The sequence below is a fragment of the Labrus bergylta genome, chromosome 2 (assembly GCF_963930695.1).
Source record: "Labrus bergylta chromosome 2, fLabBer1.1, whole genome shotgun sequence".
Lineage (NCBI taxonomy): Eukaryota > Metazoa > Chordata > Actinopteri > Labriformes > Labridae > Labrus > Labrus bergylta.
The window spans coordinates 21547961-21567640 of NC_089196.1; the positions used below are offsets into that span (position 1 = coordinate 21547961).

The window sequence follows — 19680 nt, forward strand, 5'->3', positions numbered from 1 at the left end:
TCTTTCTGACCTTTACTTACTTTTAATGTGATTAAATATCTACTCAAAAATCTAAGGGGGGATATGAAGGCTGGTACACATATCCATGGTCCTCTGAAGATGAACTTTAATCACTTTGATGCTCATCCTGCCATCATCAGGTAACAGTATGATTCTATCTTTTGCTTTAGCTTATTTTTAAAAGTGCCTGAAAAACATGTCATTCCCATCAGACTCAGTTGTAGCCTGGGTTATGTTTATGCTAACTAGCTGATCAAATGTTAGCAAGCTAACATGTCAAGCTAAGACGTCAAACATTCTTCAAACATTTACATGTTAGCTTTATCACTGTGAGCCTTTCATTTCAGTTTTTGGCTTGAGTACAGCCAAACCTTCAAATCTTAGTGGTTTAGTGTACATCAAAAATAGAATGGAGTTATTCATCTATCTTTTTTTCAATAAATTGATAAGACAGTGACTGTCCACAGGATGAAAAATACTGAGCGCTTGCTAATGGATCCTGTCTAATACGGCACAAAGCAAGGAGTCTTAAAGGTCCCTCTTTCCTCATGTAAGAGAGACACCACAGATTCTCTGAAGCAACCTTCATACTGCTGCTCCTAAGGAGAATTATTTATCTCTCGCTCTATTCCTGGGAGGACGCTGTTGACAGCATTTCATCTCACTGTCTGAGTACCACACGCTTCCATTAGGGCAGGAATTGCAATATGATGTCTTTGTGGGAGGTTCAACAGTTGCACTATGTTTAAAAGCCCAGAAAGCAGAAGTTATACTGAAGCAAAAGGCATACTGAGGCAAAGAAAGAAAACATTTATTGTTTATGAATGTGGTGTCACACATGGTCCTGTCAGGAAAGAACAGGGAGGTGAGGTCTTGGTTTGAGGTCTCAGGAATAATCGTGCCTCCCCTTCTTCTCTTTCCACAGGCAGCTGGACTTTGGATTTGTTCCCCATGAGAAAAATCAGCACATTCGTGTAAAAGCGATACATTGCATTTGCAAAAAGACATGTCTAACATTCCACATAACAACTAGGTTTTACATTTGTGATGCCCACTGTTCATATTGTTATAAAAATGTACAGAATAACATTTTTGTGTCTCAGTGCAAAAGATATATATTTCAAAAGAATTTCAGAAAAGCCGTGCCCTTGATAACCCTCCCTCCCCTCCCACGTCTGCCCCTCCTCTGTGCCCCCACAGTAAAATAATTGGCCTGTTTACAAGACCACCAATAAATAACCAACAGAAGCAGTTTTACAGTCACCGTCAGATAGCAGCAGTGTTTCAGCTTTGACTTTAAATACATATTCACAAACATCAGTGTGTCACTGTACACCCACAATTCATCAGAACAACTTTAGATTATAATAATTACAGTTGTATTGATAGTAGTTACCATGACAAGTACAACCCAAAGAAGAAAGAAATCCAATGTGTCAGATCTGCAGTAAAGTATTTACATTGATATTTCAAGTTCTGTGGCTTAGTTTCCCGTGTGTGAATTTCCCAAGTAAAAGAAGGCAATGAAGTGTCCGTAAGGTAAAAGGCGGGGGGGGGGGGGGGGGGGTGTGGAGTTTATCAGCTGGTGCAGATGCTGTTGATGGAGATGATGGCAGGGTCCACCAGGCCCAGCTCCTCATGCTCGTTCACACACAGCTGATAGCCACAACCCCGCCTTCGCTTCAGCGGGGTCACCTTGGCGTCGGGTTTTGCGCGAGGCGGCAGAAGGAAGCCTACGCTTCCCGCTATCAGCATGTGCCAGATGCTGTGGATGTAGAAGTAGTTCTCCTCAGTCTCCACGAAGGCGTAGAGGGCCACGGCCGACGTGGCGATCATGGTGCCCGGGAAGAGGAAGAACACCCAGCGCTTCCAAGTGGGCGGGTAGCATCGCCGCCGGCGGATGGTGCGCACAGTCTGACAGGAAAACAGACGCGCAAAACAATGTTTTCAACTTCAACATTTAAGCTTGTTTATATAAAGTATGCAGAAAAAGAAAACTGTGGCTTAAATAACTCTGTTTTCAAGGAACCTTCACTTTTTTATTCAGCATGGAAATCAAACCATTGCCTTTAAGGAGGGTTCTTAAAAAAGCTCATTTTATGTATGAATTTCTGTTGGTAAATACATGGACAGTTAAATTTTCTACAGAAAGTTATTGTACCATTAAAAAGGGGAGTAAGCGAGGGGAATTGGTTTAAGAACAGAATAATTTTCCAGAAAAAAATACAGTACAGTGCCAGTAATTTAAAACACAGAGTTTAATTGACCTATTTGATCCATATTAACCTTATTTATGAGCACATAGAACCTGTTGTTCACTATAAAGTTAAGCTGGAAATAAACTCCTCTAGGCTGCAAACAGGAACATGTAAAAAGGTGATGTCCAGACATGTCGGGTGTTTCTTTTCGAGTCTGTACATTATAGCATAACTCTTCCTCTTGAGCTTTGTCTATTCAGATAAAATGTCGAAGTTAAGTGCAGAATAATACAGAAAAATGTCCCTAGGAGAAACTGTGAGATTCAGAAATGCTGTCTTTGCTATTATGACAAATTAAGATAAAATAAAAATCCAGTTGATTGGTTATGCAATAAGCCCTGTGATCAGTCTCAAATTAAACAGACTGTTCTATGAAACTTGATGAGAAAGACTTGGGTATCAATTTATCTCGATAAAGTTATTAAAGAGCTAAGGGACCCATTTAATAAAGCAGTATTCACTTTATTTCTTTTGCAATTAATCCCGAAGGCCTTGTGTTTAATGTTCTCATTTCTTTAATTTAATCAATGCATGTCATGTAGAAACAGGATATTGAAGTGGGCGATCATACAGGCAGCAGTCATTCACACATGCAGACTGATGGGATTTCAGTGAGGGAGCAGCAGGCGGTTTGCTTTGATTGCAGGAACAGAGGGACAGGATTCTTCATAAATCCACTTTTATTGTCTGAAATTTGTATTCATGCCTACTGCTACAGCATAAAAGTCCATCACAATGATCATAATCAGCTGATAGATGGTTTGAATTGGTCATCAGTGACTTGATAGCCATTGCTTTGGCTATTTTGCAATCTATGCTCATGTTGTGTTTGGCAGTAACTGGATATGATGTCTCTATTTGTTTAATACAGAGAATGAGCTTGTTTTTTTTTTCAGGAAGTGGCCTAGAGTTGCTGGCACAGAGAGACTTGGACATTTCATTTCCTCCTAAACAGTGTTCAGAGAGTGCTTCATTATTTCATTCAGTCTCTGTTTTCATCCCTTCATAAACACTGATTGCCTGGTTTATTTTGTCGCCCCCCCCCACCAAAAAAAACCCCCAAAAAACATTACAATATAGCATCCCAACGATGTCGGGGGAAATGTAAGCTGTTCATGAATGACAAAAATAATTACATGTACTCGAGCAAGAAAATAACTTTGATTGAGTTATTATGAGGAATACATTTTGGGTTAAGGACTAATAATCTATGTGAAGCCAAGTGAGGAAAAACATGAAATGTGCTTTTGCTCTTCAAATCCCTCTGGAGCTCCACAACAAACCGTTTCTGTGTGGGGTTGACTTTTAATGCATACGTCAGGAACCTCATTTAGTTTGAAGACTCAGGGATATTTGGCATTGACAGATTTGAACTTCTGCCCCTCTTCTCACTGTTCATGACACCCCTCCAAAGCGGCAGGCGCGCCGTGCCCTCCCGCTTGACTGATCTAATTCGGTTGTGTCTGGGAACATCCAGAATGCCAGGCTTTGTGGAAACATGACACTCTGAAATGAAAAGGGCTCTTGTAGGAAAACGTAAGACAGAGAAGAGAAAGCTTGAAACGCAGACCTACGCTATACTGAACGGCTGATAAATTATGGAGAGCGAAGTCATCAAAGCATGAACCCAGGGTTGTCTTTAAAACTGGGATTTGAAATGGAGAAGTTGCTGTGCAGAATTCACTTTTGTGGAAAGATAGTGTTTGGTTCATCTCCATAGGAAGTAACATTTAATCTGTCACGTGACACAAACGTCTATAAATGATTTACATATGCGTCAATGCCTTTGAAAAAACAGCTTTACATAAATCCTCACATACCTTCACATGTGTGTATGAATTCTGAAGCGCTGTTGTTGAGCTTAAAATAAACAAATCTCTTCCATAGTAACATATACCGTCTCCGCCTTTTGTTGCTAACTCTAGATGCTTTACATGGTGGCTTTAAAGCCTTTTTTTCCTATTCAACAGTTTCTCTAGGATCCTCCAGCTCACACAAAGATAAATCTCAGAGCGACTACTCCCACACTTTATTCAAAGCAAAGCCTTCTCTGAGGAAGCAACAAACCTTGTTTTTGAAACTCATGTCAGTGGTTTGGTGTTAAAGGTATTTTTTTTTTCCCCCCTCCAAGAACCTTGCCTGAAAGACTATTATTTTTTTATCTTCTCAGTTCAGGGAGCACATTATGACTGGGAGAAGAGTCAGTGAAAGTACAAGCTGACTTATAATGGAACTACAACCCATGACTAATACCCACAGGCTGCAAAACTTTTAAAGCTCCTTCCATGCTAATGTAAAATAGCTTTATTGGTCAGAAAGCCACAGTTTTTAGCCATGCACATGTTCCAGCCCCATGTTTCAGCCCTGAGCTTAAATGATGGATTAAGTCCTTTTTTACACTTAGTGGCACGAGGAACAATGGAGGGGAAGTGCTGACACATTTCATCTGCATGTTTGAACAAGCTTGTCGACATTATGTATTAAATTGAATTATCTTCTATCCTGTCCTGACCGGTTGTTCACACAGTGCAGGAATTAACATTTTGGGTAAAAAAGGGAGTTATAATCCTTGAAATACAGGATTAAGAAACTGAAATTGATATATTACTTAATTAAATTTGATCTTTCATGCTCATACATACTTCTTAACGAGGAATAAAAAGTGTAGAGGCTTCTTTTTTCCACTGCATATTAACTAAATATGGAATAGCACATGTTGAGCTGTAGATTTCTTGTCTTCCGTGCAGTAAATTTGTGTGTTTTCCTTACCCAGGCCACGGCCATGATGCCCAGAGCAAACAGACTGGGTCCCAGCAGGTTCCACAGACCGTGACGGTCGAGCTGCAGAGCCATGGACAGAGACATCGCCCCCAGCAGATACAGCACCTTGACAGGAAACAAACGGATCAATAACAGCCCCCCCATAAACACTGTCGGCGGAATTCAACCGCAGTAAATAACAAGATATCTTTGCGGTCAGGACAGAAAACATCACTGCTTTTTGGGGAGAAGAATGCTGTCAAAATTGTCCTTTTTTTTTCCTCAAGGCAAGAAAGATGAAAGAAATGGTGACAAAAAGCTTTGCAGTAACATCACAAATATTCTGTTTTGAAAGTGCCAGTTTCTACATGTGGAACTATTTTACTTTCATTTTATTCTGCACCTGTGTCCTGATTTTGGGGGGGATTTTAAAGTCATTCTTTTCTTAGCACAGCTGCTGCTTTTCAAGGATGAAATGTAACAAAAGCAGACGGCAGGAAAAAAAGAAAAGAATAATATTATTCATTGAAAACATAGTGTTGTAGTGTTGTGGGCGAATGTCAGCTCAGAAAGGTTAGGCAAGTTAGTAGTACAATGAGGAGGATTTGAAATATCTTTTTTAAGTTATTTGGCACTAGTTACTGTGATAATGCATCATGAACTCTAGCTTGAATGCTGTAAATAGTGTGATGTTTTTTTTTTTTAATGTAGACTAGCCAGAGAGTTAGTTTGGAAAATCATGTAAATGAATGGATACGGCTGGAGATATAAATCCCATTAAAGACATCAAATTAGTACTTCTAATATGTTCTAGTTTGTGTCTGATAAAACTGCACAGGAGCACCACATGTGTGTAAATATATGTGTGTAAATATGCAGCTGTAAATAGCCCCCTAATACACATTTTACTGTTGTTGTTAGACAAAGTACCCTGTTTTTAATGAATAATTATTCATTATTCATAAAAGTTATTTTTGGCCCTTATTGGAAAGAAAAGACAGGGATAGGGTTTGAAATCAGGGAGAGAGAAAGTGGCAAATGACATGCAGCAAAGGAGCCAAAGGTGAATTCAAACCTGGGCCGTCCGCTTGTAGGACAATAGCATCCGTACATGGGGAGCACACACTAACCACTAGGCCACCAGCGCCCCTCCTTAAAGATTTTTATCCTCTATATGGGATAAGATAAGATGGAAGAGTGAAGTCAAAAAGTAATGAGGCATCTTAACTCCTGGTTGTTTGTGTTTTGGTATTTGTTGACAATAAGATAAAGAAAAATAAACTGGAGTTTTGAAAAAATGTTAATCATTATGTGGACAATGAGTATTTTAGGTTTCCTGCAGAGTGATAGCATGAGCGAGCTTCAATATAACAATGGGGGGGGTCTATGCTATATATAAACCCATCTTAACTTTTTCTAATCGAGCTCACAATTTGACATAAAGCCACAGGATATAAAATAGATAGAGTGGGAAAAAAATCAATATGCTGTGCTCCACATGCTCTGGGAGAACTTTTGCCTACACAGGATGCCTGAGGTCTGCATTCTTCGGTTTGGCGGGGAGCGAGAGGAGGAATCTGGAATTTTTCCTGCAGGGAAGGGATGACCTGTCTGCAGGAGAACAGGACTAATTGGCAAGGAGCATAGAGGAGAGGAGCAGCGTGGTGCAGCCTGAGGACTCAGTGCAGCACCAGTCATCAGTCAAGCTACACCAACTGGATCACACAGCAGCAACCCAAAATGCATGTATACATGCTTGATAACATATGTATAATACACAGGAGTGAATGCATGGGTGCTCACAGGCAGGGTTCCGCTGTAATAAATCATTATGTGTCTTTGTGATGGATGAGCTGGTTGGAAAATTCTTAGGAAGTCTATTTTTATCTGACATATATTTTCACGCCTAACAATACACAGTGATATAGAATTATACTGTTTTTGTGCAGGGGCTGCAGTACAACATGCTGAACACCAATGTTACTACACAATGTCTTACAAGGGCTGTGCTGTGTTGAAAGTTGAATATTTAAAAAATATATTCTTTACTTTGGGAACAGTATGCACTGAATATACTAGCTTACAGTTTGTGCTAAATATGTGTGCTTTACAATCTATTGAAAATTGTGATTTATTCCTGTTTTGTGTTTGAGAAGTCAACATGTGCTTTCAAAGCTCTTTGCTCTGGTTTGATATGTTTGCACACTCTGCTAATTGGCTGTTGGAAGGTTGCTCCGAAATATAACGTCTACTTGCCTTCATGAAATATGGCTGTTCACATTTTAAGCATGCACTGTTAATTTTTTTTGTGCCTGTGATGATTTGTTGAACTCATGTCCAACTAATTAACAGGACTGTGTTAAATGCATAATTAGAGTTCCAATTCTGCAGCCCTGGAACATTTAAAGTATTATGTAAAAACATGGAATAACCCTCCATTTGAAAATAGTGACTGAATGCATTCTTTGTTACAAGCCATAGAAGTATTTAATGAACATACAAGCCAATCATTCTAGCATTTTGTTGCAATTTTCATGTGTGTTAAGGCATTTATTATTATCAGTAATTGTAACATTGGACTTGTAAATGTATTTGATTGGATCAAGGAAGGGTGCAGCATCTTTAAGCAGAAGTCTGTGGCGGCTGAGAAATAGTTTTTCACCACTAGGGAAGCCAAAGTTATTATTTATTCATTCATATTAAATGTTTTTTTATAAGTATCAACGATGTTTAAAAAAAAAAGCAAAAACTAAAACTAAATATGTCATGCCTGTTTTGACAATATGACAGCACCATAAGTGCATTAGAAACAAGCAAGTGAGGGAAAAAAAAAGTTAAAGAAACTTTATATACATCTATACTGTAATATAAAATAAATAATAAGAACACATCAAGTCTCAGGTTAATTCCCATTACTGTGCATTCATTTTCAAGAGTACCATTTACATTTTTCTTGGAATCTTTTACACTTACTTTAAATGTGCGTTACAGTCTCAAAGTTAAAGTCACACTTCAGGTGGCTCATGAGTAAGAAATGTGCAAATGAAATAAAAAAAGGAAAAATTATCCAAATAAACACTGGACTGTTCCCTTACTCACATACACAGGCCTCAGTTTCTAAAAACAGAACTTTATACATGAAGCAAGTAGAATGGATAAAGTTATTAATTGGCATATAATTAATTTAATACAACTTTCTGGTTAAAACTCAATCGTGTCTATTTGCTGTAGTTGTGAATCCAGTTTTTCTTTGTAACAGACATTTATAATTGGTCAATAAAAGAGGGCTAACGCTCAGATCCAAGTTAAAAGGAAAAAGTCTGTTATTCTGCTATTCATATAATTTTGATGTATGACCTTCAGCAATTTGAGATGACCAAATGTCCAAAAGCTCTTCTGTTTTTGAAACAAAAAAAGCTGTGAAGGACGTATTTCTGAGCACTACAAACCTTTGAAGGTCCAAAAGTCATGAACAAACACACAAACAGGTGTTATGGATCCTCCACTCTTTACTGCTGCTGTGGTGATGGACACACACAAACAGATTCACACAAAGACAAACATACACACACACACACACACACACACACACAAACACTCTGTCTCTTTCTAGTACACAAACACACACAATTCCACTTGCCAGTCCTGACATGTGCGATTTGATTAGTGACTGCGTACTGCAGTGCTCAGCAAAAATGAAAACTCTAGAGGACAGCAGATGTTCGTACACTCTCCCTCCCTCCCACTGCTCCACCCTCTCTTCTCCTCCTCCCTCACTCATTTATGGACATGGACACACATACTGACACACACACACTCTCTCTCTCCCTGAGACTGCTCCATCTTGGTGCTCAGCCAGGGAGTGACCCAGGGAGAAGGTGCATCTGTTAGTGTTTACCGCAATATGTCAACAACCGGAGAATTCAGCACCACGCACCGCTTATTCTAACACATTGATTTTTTTCATTTATGACCTAAAATTGAGGCTTAAGTGGAACTCATTTTTTAGCTCTTCTTCATGGCTCCACAGATCTTCTCCTCACTCCCTAAATCCCTCTTTGCTTCAGGGCTTATCTCAAGTTGTCGACCACCAACATGTCGGAGCTCTCGGCTGAGGTTCAGCCAGGCAGCAGCACATGGCGGTGGACACTCGTTATGGCCACAAGATGTCTGCTGATACCAGACGTCAGAGTCACTTATTACTCCAATTTGACAAACAAAGTAAGAATGGTCCGGAGTTGCTCCTGTGATTGGCTTTGTTTCCTCTTAAAATAGACAAGTGAGCCAATCAGAGCCTTTTATGGGTGGGGCTTTTTGTCGCGCTCTGCGTTTCTGTGACAGTATCGTGTGCAGGTAACATATACGTTGAAGATACAAGAATAAATCATGTCAGTTAATTATAAAACAGGAAGTGGAAATACTTTAAAATGATCTCACAGCTAAGTGTTTGCACTTTAGTACACCTATGTTTCAGTTTCACCCAAAAAGTGTTTGTGAGTTAGTGTGAAAAGGTGTTACAGCTTCACAGAAGACCTGAGAGATGTGAGAAAAGTCTGCAATGTGAGAAAACATTTTACAATATTTTTGATGAACATGAGAAGCGACATTCAAGCGTGCTATTAACCACGACTTACACGTCCACGTCTTTCTCCTGTTCAGCATGTGTACTTCCCATGTTCAATGTCTTTCTCTCCTCTCTGTAAAGTCATTTGAAAAACAGAAGTGCTGCTCGGTCTGCCCCCACATAGCGAGTGCCAGCTTTTGCTAGGTATTTTCACAATCAAATTGACACCAACTAACCTGAGGGTAGCTGACAACTACTGGCTGGAGACCGGTGCTGACATATTGAGCAGCACAGTGGAGAGCAGCTTGTGGAGCCACGTTATTGATGTCCTGCCCCTCCCCACTAACCCAAAAATACATTCAGTTTACAGATAAAAGAGCAAAGAACGCCCAGGTCGGAACAGTCAACAGCAGAATAGATTTTTTTGTGTCATTGTGAAGAAGATACTCAGTTTTAGGAAGTTCATTGACTCTTCAGTTTTCATTTCATTACATTTCCTCTCTTTGTTTGTGCTCTACACTGCTACGAGCCAGCGCTGTCAATCATTGTATAATACCCATTTTATACCATTAGATTATGAATTAAAAATAAACTTTTTAGAAAGAATTAACAGTAAAAAAATTAATCAGCATCATAAGAACTAACTTTAAAGACAGAAAAGAAGTTAAGAAAATGTTATTTGATGTGAATTTTGATTTTTTTATTTGACCCAAATGTTTTGGCTTCACTTCTTAGGAATTAGTCGTTTCATCCATAGTTTTTTTCCCGTTTGGCCCTGGATCCAGAGCTCCATGGGATTGGTCAAATGTTTACCTGATAAGTGTGAATGCATGACACTTAAACGTTCTTTCTAAATTGGTATTCAGGCAGTATTTACGATGGCTTTTTTGCACATGTTCACATGCCCCATCCCGCTCAGTACAATCCATTCAGGAGAGCACAACACAATCCTGTATTGTGACAGTCAGATTTTAAGTGCAGAAATTATTTATCTGTGTCCGATTGTGCTTTTATGTTGTGTCATGTACAACAGTGTTTTAAGAAAAGTTGTTTCAAACACATACTGACATGCTCACAGCTTTACAAGACGAGCTCCGACTTCCAAACATCTTCATGTCTTTAAACACTTCATTTATTCAGTGTTCTCACTGTCACCTTACATTTTGTTATAAAAGAAAACAAGCTCCCAAGTTTTGCTAAAGTAAAGATGTTGGTCCAACGGATCTTAAATAAACTACATTTTTGTAAGCTCTTAAAGGTTTGATTCTTTACCCTCCTTTCATGATTTAGAGTGGAGTGACTGTAGTTTCCTACCTGTTTGATGATGGACTTCAGCCTGGCCATGGCGATGACGGTGACCCATACTGACATGAGCGAGCCGAGGAAGTCGCAGAACTGCAGGACGTCGTACTCCATGATGCAAAAGACCACAATACCCGGCTGGTCACATGCATGGTAGAACTGTCAGAAGAGAGTGGAAAGGAAGTGGTTAGACCAACAATCAGAGGTATGAGAAAAATATTCCATATAGCTGACATAAAATAATAAATAGAGTTTGAAAATATTTCAAGTCTTTTTTCAAATCATTTCAAGTGATTTGTATTTTTGTTTCGATTTAAATGTAGCCAATAATTGGTCTTTTTATTATAACCACCAGTCTCACAGCGTAAAAAACATGTCCATGTTTGCATTTCCTTTTTTTATTTTTACATTTAACTTGTTCTTTCTTAAACAAAATTATAGTTAAAGTGTTTATCCAATATTTTAATTTCAACCAAAATTTAAAAAGTATAATAAGATGTCTGTTTTACAAGCCATCTTGAGAGTAACAGAAGAGTGCAAAACTGTTTTTGGCTTTTGTCATTAGGTAAACAGAACGGAAATGTTCTGACAGAAATAAAGATTTACCACGATACAAGTAATCTACTAAGAATCTGTATGTGCAAACACAGTACAAATGTCCTTGCAGCAAAAGTTGAGCCTGATGCACTGTTTTTGCAGTATCTGAAATGTCAGTGAAGTTGGCTGCAGATGAAGCAGGTTTGCAGCTTTCTGATTGTTTGTGCTGGCACCAGACCCAAAAATACTTTATAGGTCAACTCTGTTTTATTTTGGGTTTTTTTTTTAAAGTGGAGGATAAACCATACACCACTCTGTTTTGCGATGCAACCACTCACAGTGGAGAAAAACATGGTGAAGATGTAGACGGACGCCTCCAGCAGGTAGTGGCTTCGGATGGCAATGGCCACAGGAGGGACGAACATCAGGTTACTGAGACAGAGCAGCAGGGTGGAGAGGAGCTGGAAGCTGTAGGAGTAGGCCTCGGAGTTGTCTGTGCATCCCCAGCCTTCCCAGCCTAACAAACACAGACACACACACATATGAGTCCTGTACTGTGTGTTGAGCTAGGAACGTAGAGATCTAGAATAAATTATTTTTGTGTTGTGCAGACTTTGTAAGTTGGAAAACCTTTATGAGATGTTCGTCTTCCTTAAACCCTAAACAAACTTTCAGAAAGTCTTCTTAAACCTTGTGACTGAATGGATGAGAAGTATTTCTATGTTAGATGAATCAGTTTGTCTCCAAAGCTCAGCTCTTTACAATCTCAAACATCTCTTAAAATGGATAAAATATTTATCTCTTAACAAGATGAATGCTTTGTAAGCCCTTTCTTTTAAACACACATTTCACAGTGAAAAATAACTAAAAACAGATCTGTGTGAAGTTGTTTATCGCGGTCGATAAAGCCTCCTGGTGTGAGCTCCGTCCACTGTTAAAACATCCCCGTTTTTCCACTTGAATTGGATCCTTATCAAGTGCTATATTGGATGAGACAGTGTGCATTAAGCATTCGTGAGCACTACTGAACGGAGGGGTTTGCAAGTGTGAGACGGGCCAAGGGCAAACGGCTGAATGCAAAGCGCCTGCCAGGAAGCAGTCACACATGTGAAGTATGACAATGAATTTAACGGAAGAGAAAGCGGCTCCGATAAAAGAAGATCAAAGGCAGGATTTAAAAAAGCCTCAGAGGACGAGCTTTGTTTAGTTTCATAAGCTCATTTTTTATTGAAAAGCTGTTCATAATTACGAGCCTGTTTTATTGTCTTAATGAAATGGCTTCTATTAGAGGATTAATACCAGCCTACTGTATGAATCATTGAGCAGCTATACATACTCTTTCAATGCTATATTGTCAGCTCAGTTCTGTAGAACGACCTGTGCCATCACACCTCTCTCTCTTCCATTTCTCTTGTCACTGGGGGTGATGTATTCTCCCACAAATTAGACATTCTCAGCGGCAGTAATGACCCAATTTCCTCTGAGAAAGTTTTATCTTATCTCGTCTGCAAGAAGAGCTTTTGACTGCTGAAAGTCACTTCCAATTACTAATTCATGGTCACACTTTTGGTAATTATTAAATCCTGATTAATAATTAAGGCTTTGTTGTGTACAAACCATATTTATCCAATTATGTCTCCACTTCTAGCAAACAACTTGCCTTGTGAGTGACTGACTCCCTTACATCGGCTTTGTTAACGTGAATGCAATTTGAATATCAACATGGCACACAATAGGATTTTTTTTTTAAAAGACGCATGAAGATAACCTTATCTGAATCTAGTTCATATTTAGACGGTGGGTTAATTAAAAAAAAAAAAAAACAAAGAGGAAAAAAAATGTGTTCATGTGAGGCGGAAACATACGATGGTCTTGAAAGTGAACCGTTACCTGCTTTGCATTCACAAGCTGCATAAAGGTAGTTGTTGGTGCGCAGGAGCTTGCACTGTCCGTAAGTCCCACAGTCATTGATGCATGGAGTCAGGTATGAGCGCATATACACCTCAGCGGTGATGTTGGTGCAGGCTTCAAATCTGGAGAAGTCACAGACAGAGTTAACATTAGCATGGGGAAATCACACATAGGTACATTTGACTTCTGTTAGAGTAGACATTGGCTGGCTTGCTTTTATTTTGGGGTAGTTGTTTCAGCCAGGCTACAGGGATGGCTTAAAAGATAGCAGTCTTTCTTTGAGTTGAACCACTTTGCTCCAGTCTTAAATATCTTCAAAAACTTTATGCAGATTCATGTTGATGATGAATCCTTATGATCCTTTGTAAATGAAGACCACTTTTTGTGTGAGAAGCTTTTGACAGCTTTTGCTTTTTAACCATTTGAACAAGGTCAACACATTCATGGCCCCTTAAGGATGCACCAAAACAACACTTTTGAAACATTACTGTTCACTTAGCACCACTATTGGGTCAAAATCTAAAATTTGTGCAGCTCCTTTTATGGAAAAACACAAAAAAAAACGAATAACATTCACGTCTGCCTCAGCTGTTTTTGTGTTTATTGCTTTATGTCAAATTTTGCTCAAGCGCCTAATGGACATGTAAACACGCATGACTTTAAACTTATCAATAATTTTGTGAATGTCAGCTTGAGGACATTGATGTTTCAATCAAAGCCAATGGAATCGCACAGAGCAGCTACAGTAGTATTGGAGTAGTCTCTTATTCTCTTTTTTTTTTGATCTCCTCTATCTCTAATATCATCCCAGCACTCTGAAGATCAAACATTCATTTCAGACAACTTAACTTTGTTGCACTTGTTCAAGCTCTCAATTCATAAAGCAATTGTAAATGTAATTTTCAACTAATTATCTCTGTGCATTAGGAGTATAGCTTCATTATGTATCTCACTTATAGGTTCTCCGACTTGGAACTTTTCACAGTTCCCAACCTTCACAAAGATAGAACTCCATAATTAACCTTCCATGTCTATATCTTTTTTTATTTCTAGGGAATTCAACCACATGTTGGAATGAGTTCAGAATGCATGTTCCCATAGAGGTTGTTTTTTTATAAATAACAACTGTAGATTTACTTACACATAATCCATGTATAATTGACACTACAGTGAAGAAAAAAAACATGCATGTGTGTGCTTGGATTTGTATCTTTCCTAATTGCTATTGTATACAATCCGTCACAAAGTATGAAACTCCAGGAGGTAAAAGATGTCTTTATTCACCTTTTTTCCAGAGCGTTCCTTTTAATTGTCACAGCTGTTCACTTCTTTATTTTTAGATCATATCAATCAACTTAATTGTAGTGCTGAAGCGCATCTACCATTCACAGACCTGATTGATTTAAAGAGTGTGAAATGTGAGGGAATCTGACACGTCGCGATGTCTATGTTTTCCACATTTTCCTGCTTCAGCAGTGCTCTCATGTGAGGACGAGACCGTGTCCCACACCATCTGCTATTATTTGTTATTCAAATTCAATTGGGATTCCCAAGTGGTCAGAGGGAGAAAAAAAAAATTGGCTTAATTTCCTTCTGTTTAAATGTTGGTGCGATTAAAGATTCAGCAAACAGCTCAATCTGCTGCAGAGCTCATGAAGAACTTGTTGAAAAAAACTCTTGCTGAACGACTTCATGGACATGTTTTATCCACCTGGTGTATGTCTCACAATGTTTTAACGATTGTTAGAGGAGAAGGTCCAACTTATTGTTTGTGGAGGCAGATAGAGATAAGAATACCATATCTTATCTTTTACAAACAAGAGTAACAGAATGAATGGAATAACTACCATCTCACACAGCCTGTTTTACTAAATGTTTCTTCTTCTATGAATGGTTAACACTGACAAAAAATGAATGACAAAGGAAGCCCGGACGCAAAAGAATACTTTCACTATTCATCTTTTAGATGATACAATATCATTAACAAGATAAATACTGGACACATATAAAAGATATCCAGGTATTTAATATGCCCTACAAAATGATAAATTATATTTGAGGCCTTTTTTTCTTTTTCAGACTAGACTTATTTGTATAATTGTATTAAGATTGCATAATATGCAAATATTAAAACTACAAAAATCTGCTTCCTAAACCTAAAAATCTACCCCCCTCCCTTGTCATATGCTAGGTGTGAACCAGAAACACATTTATGGAGCCAATTCTAAATGAATCTGGTGCGTGACAGATGGGAGGGGATGTGTCTGAATGAGGAAGTCTGCTCTCTTTAAACAGCCAGCCTTCACTGCAGCACTCAATTATTAATTTTGGTAAACAAACTAGGGATTGTTATAAATAGAGGAGTTTTTGAGAAATATTGAATGTCCTATTTTGCAATTGTCTTGCTATAATTGACAGCAAATATTGTCTCAGAGAGGTTGATTTGGGGCGCTGGGACCAAGCCAAAGACTTGATTATGAGACTGTCAAAGATTTATGAGCAACACTCATTCAGCTGGTTTCAGTCAATTTGAGCTTGTAAATGATGTGTTGAAGTCTTTTTGGGTTAACTTCCCAAGAAAATGTACACCATACTTACATTTGTATAGAATAGTTTAAAACGTTGGGAATTACGCTGAACCATTTTCTTGATTAGAGTTAGGAGAATACAAATTAAGAAGATGGATGTAGACTGGCTTGTTCAGCGTAAGAAACTCAAGATGTAAGCATAGTTTACACTTTTGTTATTTAATCTCTAAATTGGTGATTGAGGTCAAATTCAAATTATCTTTGCTACATCATGTTTTTTTGTAAAAAAAAAAAAAAAAAAAAAAAAAAAGAAACCTCTGGCTCACTGATATCACTTCACACTTTGAAGAGGAACATAAATAATGTAGTGACTGACACAGGTGGTTTTTATTGTGAGGCCAATGATTATTTGAAAACCTGTTTCATATTGTGTGATTTCAAACTTGTTAAAGTTGATATTGAAAATGTTTAGAATTGTTTTACGGCTGATGGCTTGGCCAGGTCTGTCTTGTAAGAAAGGTTTTACTGTGGTCGGTAAGTCTCTGACAATTGCATATCCAAACACTTTGCAAAAAGGAAAACCCCAGCCGCATTAAAAAAGACAAACACAAAGGCCACAACATGAAAGCAAAGACCACAACACCATCTCATATAGCCACAAAACAAACACAAACACAAATAGTCCTACACAAACATTTGAAGAAGAAAAACGCTACTCTGTAGTTCACTAAGCAGAAACACATTTGAACAGATTTCTACGGGGCCATGCTAGTTTATGCTAAGCTAGCTCCTGACAGTAGCTTCATATTTAGCTCAGAGTCATGACAGTGGTGTCTACTAAAGTTCTTGTGAATATGTGAATACTATTTTTTCTCTGTACAGTAACTTTCAAAGTATTTATAACAACTTTAAGCCAGTAGTTTCTTTTGATGAATATTAATGATGAATAAGTAATTCAACTTCATGAGGTTCAGTGAAGTTCAACAGTGAAGCAGAGTCTGAGCTTGTACTGTAGGATAAAACCAAAGTCTGCAGAGCTGCAGAAATAGTATAATCTGTCTCACCCGTGTTCAGTGGCACACAGAGAGCGCAGGCTCAGGTACCAGGTGCCAGTTTGTGGGTAGGGAATCCTCAGTTTGGTGATATTGGCAGAGGCGTTCACAGTGAGGAAAAACCCAGACTCCGATTCTGAAACGTAAGGAAAAAATTTATTGATTGAAATTAAGACAGAATATTTGACGTTAAAATAGCTATAAACAAAGAAAATAAAAAACTAGAAAATGTTACATTAATAATGTTTTTGCTCAGGAGGTTTTGCAGGTAAAACAATTAAGGAGTAAGAGTAATGGTGAAGTATGATGTGTCAAAGATTTGCTTGAAGTTCAACCACTAAAGGGGTTTAAATGTCAGCCATGTGTAGATTATAGAATGACATAAACTGTTGGAGTGAGGTTAAGAAATCAGCGCTAATTCCCTGAAGGATTAATCTAAAAGATTTTTGTCAGTTGAACTGTGAGCTGAAGTTTAAGCAAAAGAATTGTAGTTGATTATGTATGATAGTCAAGGTTCATGGAGTTAAAACAGCTAAAAAGGGGTTTATGTTGTCAAAAAGAAAGCGTTTGCAACAGTTTGGAGTTCACACTTATAGTCCTGGTTAAGTTTGACGTACCTGATTCACATTTCAGTGATGAGTTCTCTCGTAAGAAAAGTGGCATCCCGTGGTTCAGGCAGCCAAACACTGTGACATTAGCTCCTCTAAGTGTAGACTGCAGGAGGAAACATAAGGGAATGTCATTCATCTGTCCAACCATCAACCATCTGCTGCCATCATACCGCAGAGCTAACACTGTCCATGATTACCTCGGCTCTTATTTCCCCTCAGCCGAGAGATAGTAAACTTTAAAACTAACAAATCAAGTGAAACTGCTCTCCCCCTGTCTGCCTCGGGCACCTAATGAAGATGTTGGCAGTTTATCTCCTTAAAGCATCAATTAAACATTAACACGCTCATGCATTAAAAAAAATAATAAAAAAAATCCTGGAGAATTATTCAAGCGTTGGGATCTGAATATGCTTATACAAATTAGCTCATTCTGCAGAGGGGTGAAAGGAGAGCACTACAGTCCAATTTGGTGTATCAGTAAAGAGAAACAGGAACACAAATGGAAGACAGAAATTACTGCAAGTGTTCAGAAAGCATCCGTGTTCACTCAGCCATCAAATTTGACACTTTCAAAACTCCTTCTAATTTATTCACAGTGTCTCTGTTTTGGGGAATGAGGAGGAGGAGGAGGAGGAGGAGGAGGAGGAGGTGCAGCAAAGCGTTTTCTACAACTATTGTGAAAAGTGTCCAATTAAGTTACCTGGAACTGCCAGTCAAAGACAGGAAAAGTCATCCTTCTTCAGATAGCAACTTTACAGAACACAGTGTAGCACATTATGGTCATCTGCGAACCGGCTAGAGGGAAATGTGCTCGGTGGTTCGGGGATAACTTTAGGCAATTATTTCTTGAATAAAGAAGACTTCTTTTGCACCTCCAGCGCAGAATGAACATAATGTATATGCACGGAGTTGGCAGTTGTTGATTAACAAACAGTTTGCCAGGTGCTGAGATTTCAGGCGTCCTAAACTCACCATCTGGTCTCCACTCTCCTGGTAGTAAGACTCAATCACGCCTACTGGCATTTCATGTTACTCCCTCCCTCCAACCTCCTCCACACTTTTGTCCATTTTGCCCTTCTACAGTTTGAAGATTGAAGTTTGAGTGAGTTATACTCATAGATGGATTACCAAGGCAACCCAGTCACTATGCCCAAATGCTGCAACAAGGTCAGGACTCAGGAGAGAGACTCATTCAATGCTGGAGTAACGGTCATAAAGAGTTTATGTCATAAAGTCAAAGAGTTCAGTCAAAGGTAGACATGCTAGCAACATGGCTCTGTCAGTTTGTTCATCCCTTTTGTTCTGACTGATGAAATATTACATTCATTTTTACAAAACGTGTATCCAATATTTTTAAAATACTCCAACTTTGATGACAGCAGGTCAAAGTTTCAAACCATTAATTATTATATCTCAACATTTCTTTGATGGAGATCATTTTGCATAGAGTCATAGTTCCCAATCAGATGATGTACCTGTTTACTTTGGTAAGCTTGTGATTTTTTTCTCTATTGTCGTTAAATGCTTTGTAATTTTCTGTTGATGTTTCTATATAACCATTGGATGGATTGCTGTGAAATATGGCACACACATTTATGGCCCTCAGAGCTGGAATACCTCTGATGTCCTGGCTGAGGTTCTCTGGCTATTTATTAAAGGACCACAATCAGGTTTCACAGTGTTTGTTGAAGCAAAATACAAAGTCTTAAGAAATAATGCCAAAGTAAGTAAGAAAGTAAAGAAATGCTCCTCAATATTCCTCAAATGGTCACTAGAAGCTGGTTACAAAAGTGAGTCAACCCTAATAGGCCTAATACAATGAAAACATGTTTACAGCCTGGTCAGAACCGGGTTAGGTCTCTACTGCTAATTTCCCACAGGGGGTTACATTTTTATATGTCTTAAGCTTTTTATTTTAATTAAGCTTAAACTGAATAATAAAAAGGTTGTTTTTTGACTGAGAGACATTCAATCTCAATTTATTCCCATCATAAAAACTTGACCTGTTTGGTGTTCACCTTTCGTCCAATCACGTTCACTTCTGTTTTCAAGAATGCGAGAATCTATTGTCTTGCAGTTGATTTAGATTTTCTAAATGTGGGTAAAGAGACACAAACACTTCTACCGTACAAGGTGGATTTTTGTCCATATGTAAAA

The 19680-nt window shown here is 38.4% G+C and overlaps 1 protein-coding gene across 2 annotated transcripts in view; it reads right to left on the bottom strand.

Moving 5' to 3' along the window:
* Positions 1–790: 790 nt before the first annotated feature.
* Positions 791–19680, bottom strand: part of tmem8b (transmembrane protein 8B) — a 39902-nt gene continuing 21012 nt past the window's right edge. For both annotated transcript variants that reach the window (XM_020652246.3, XM_065948748.1), the window contains exons 7-13: positions 17530–17626; positions 16925–17048; positions 13312–13454; positions 11760–11938; positions 10897–11043; positions 5028–5144; positions 791–1914 (exon numbers count right to left, since the gene is read on the bottom strand). In XM_020652246.3, coding sequence (XP_020507902.2) covers positions 1579–1914; positions 5028–5144; positions 10897–11043; positions 11760–11938; positions 13312–13454; positions 16925–17048; positions 17530–17626 — 1143 coding nt within the window. In that variant the 3' untranslated portion in view covers positions 791–1578. The remainder of the gene's footprint in view (positions 1915–5027; positions 5145–10896; positions 11044–11759; positions 11939–13311; positions 13455–16924; positions 17049–17529; positions 17627–19680) is intronic.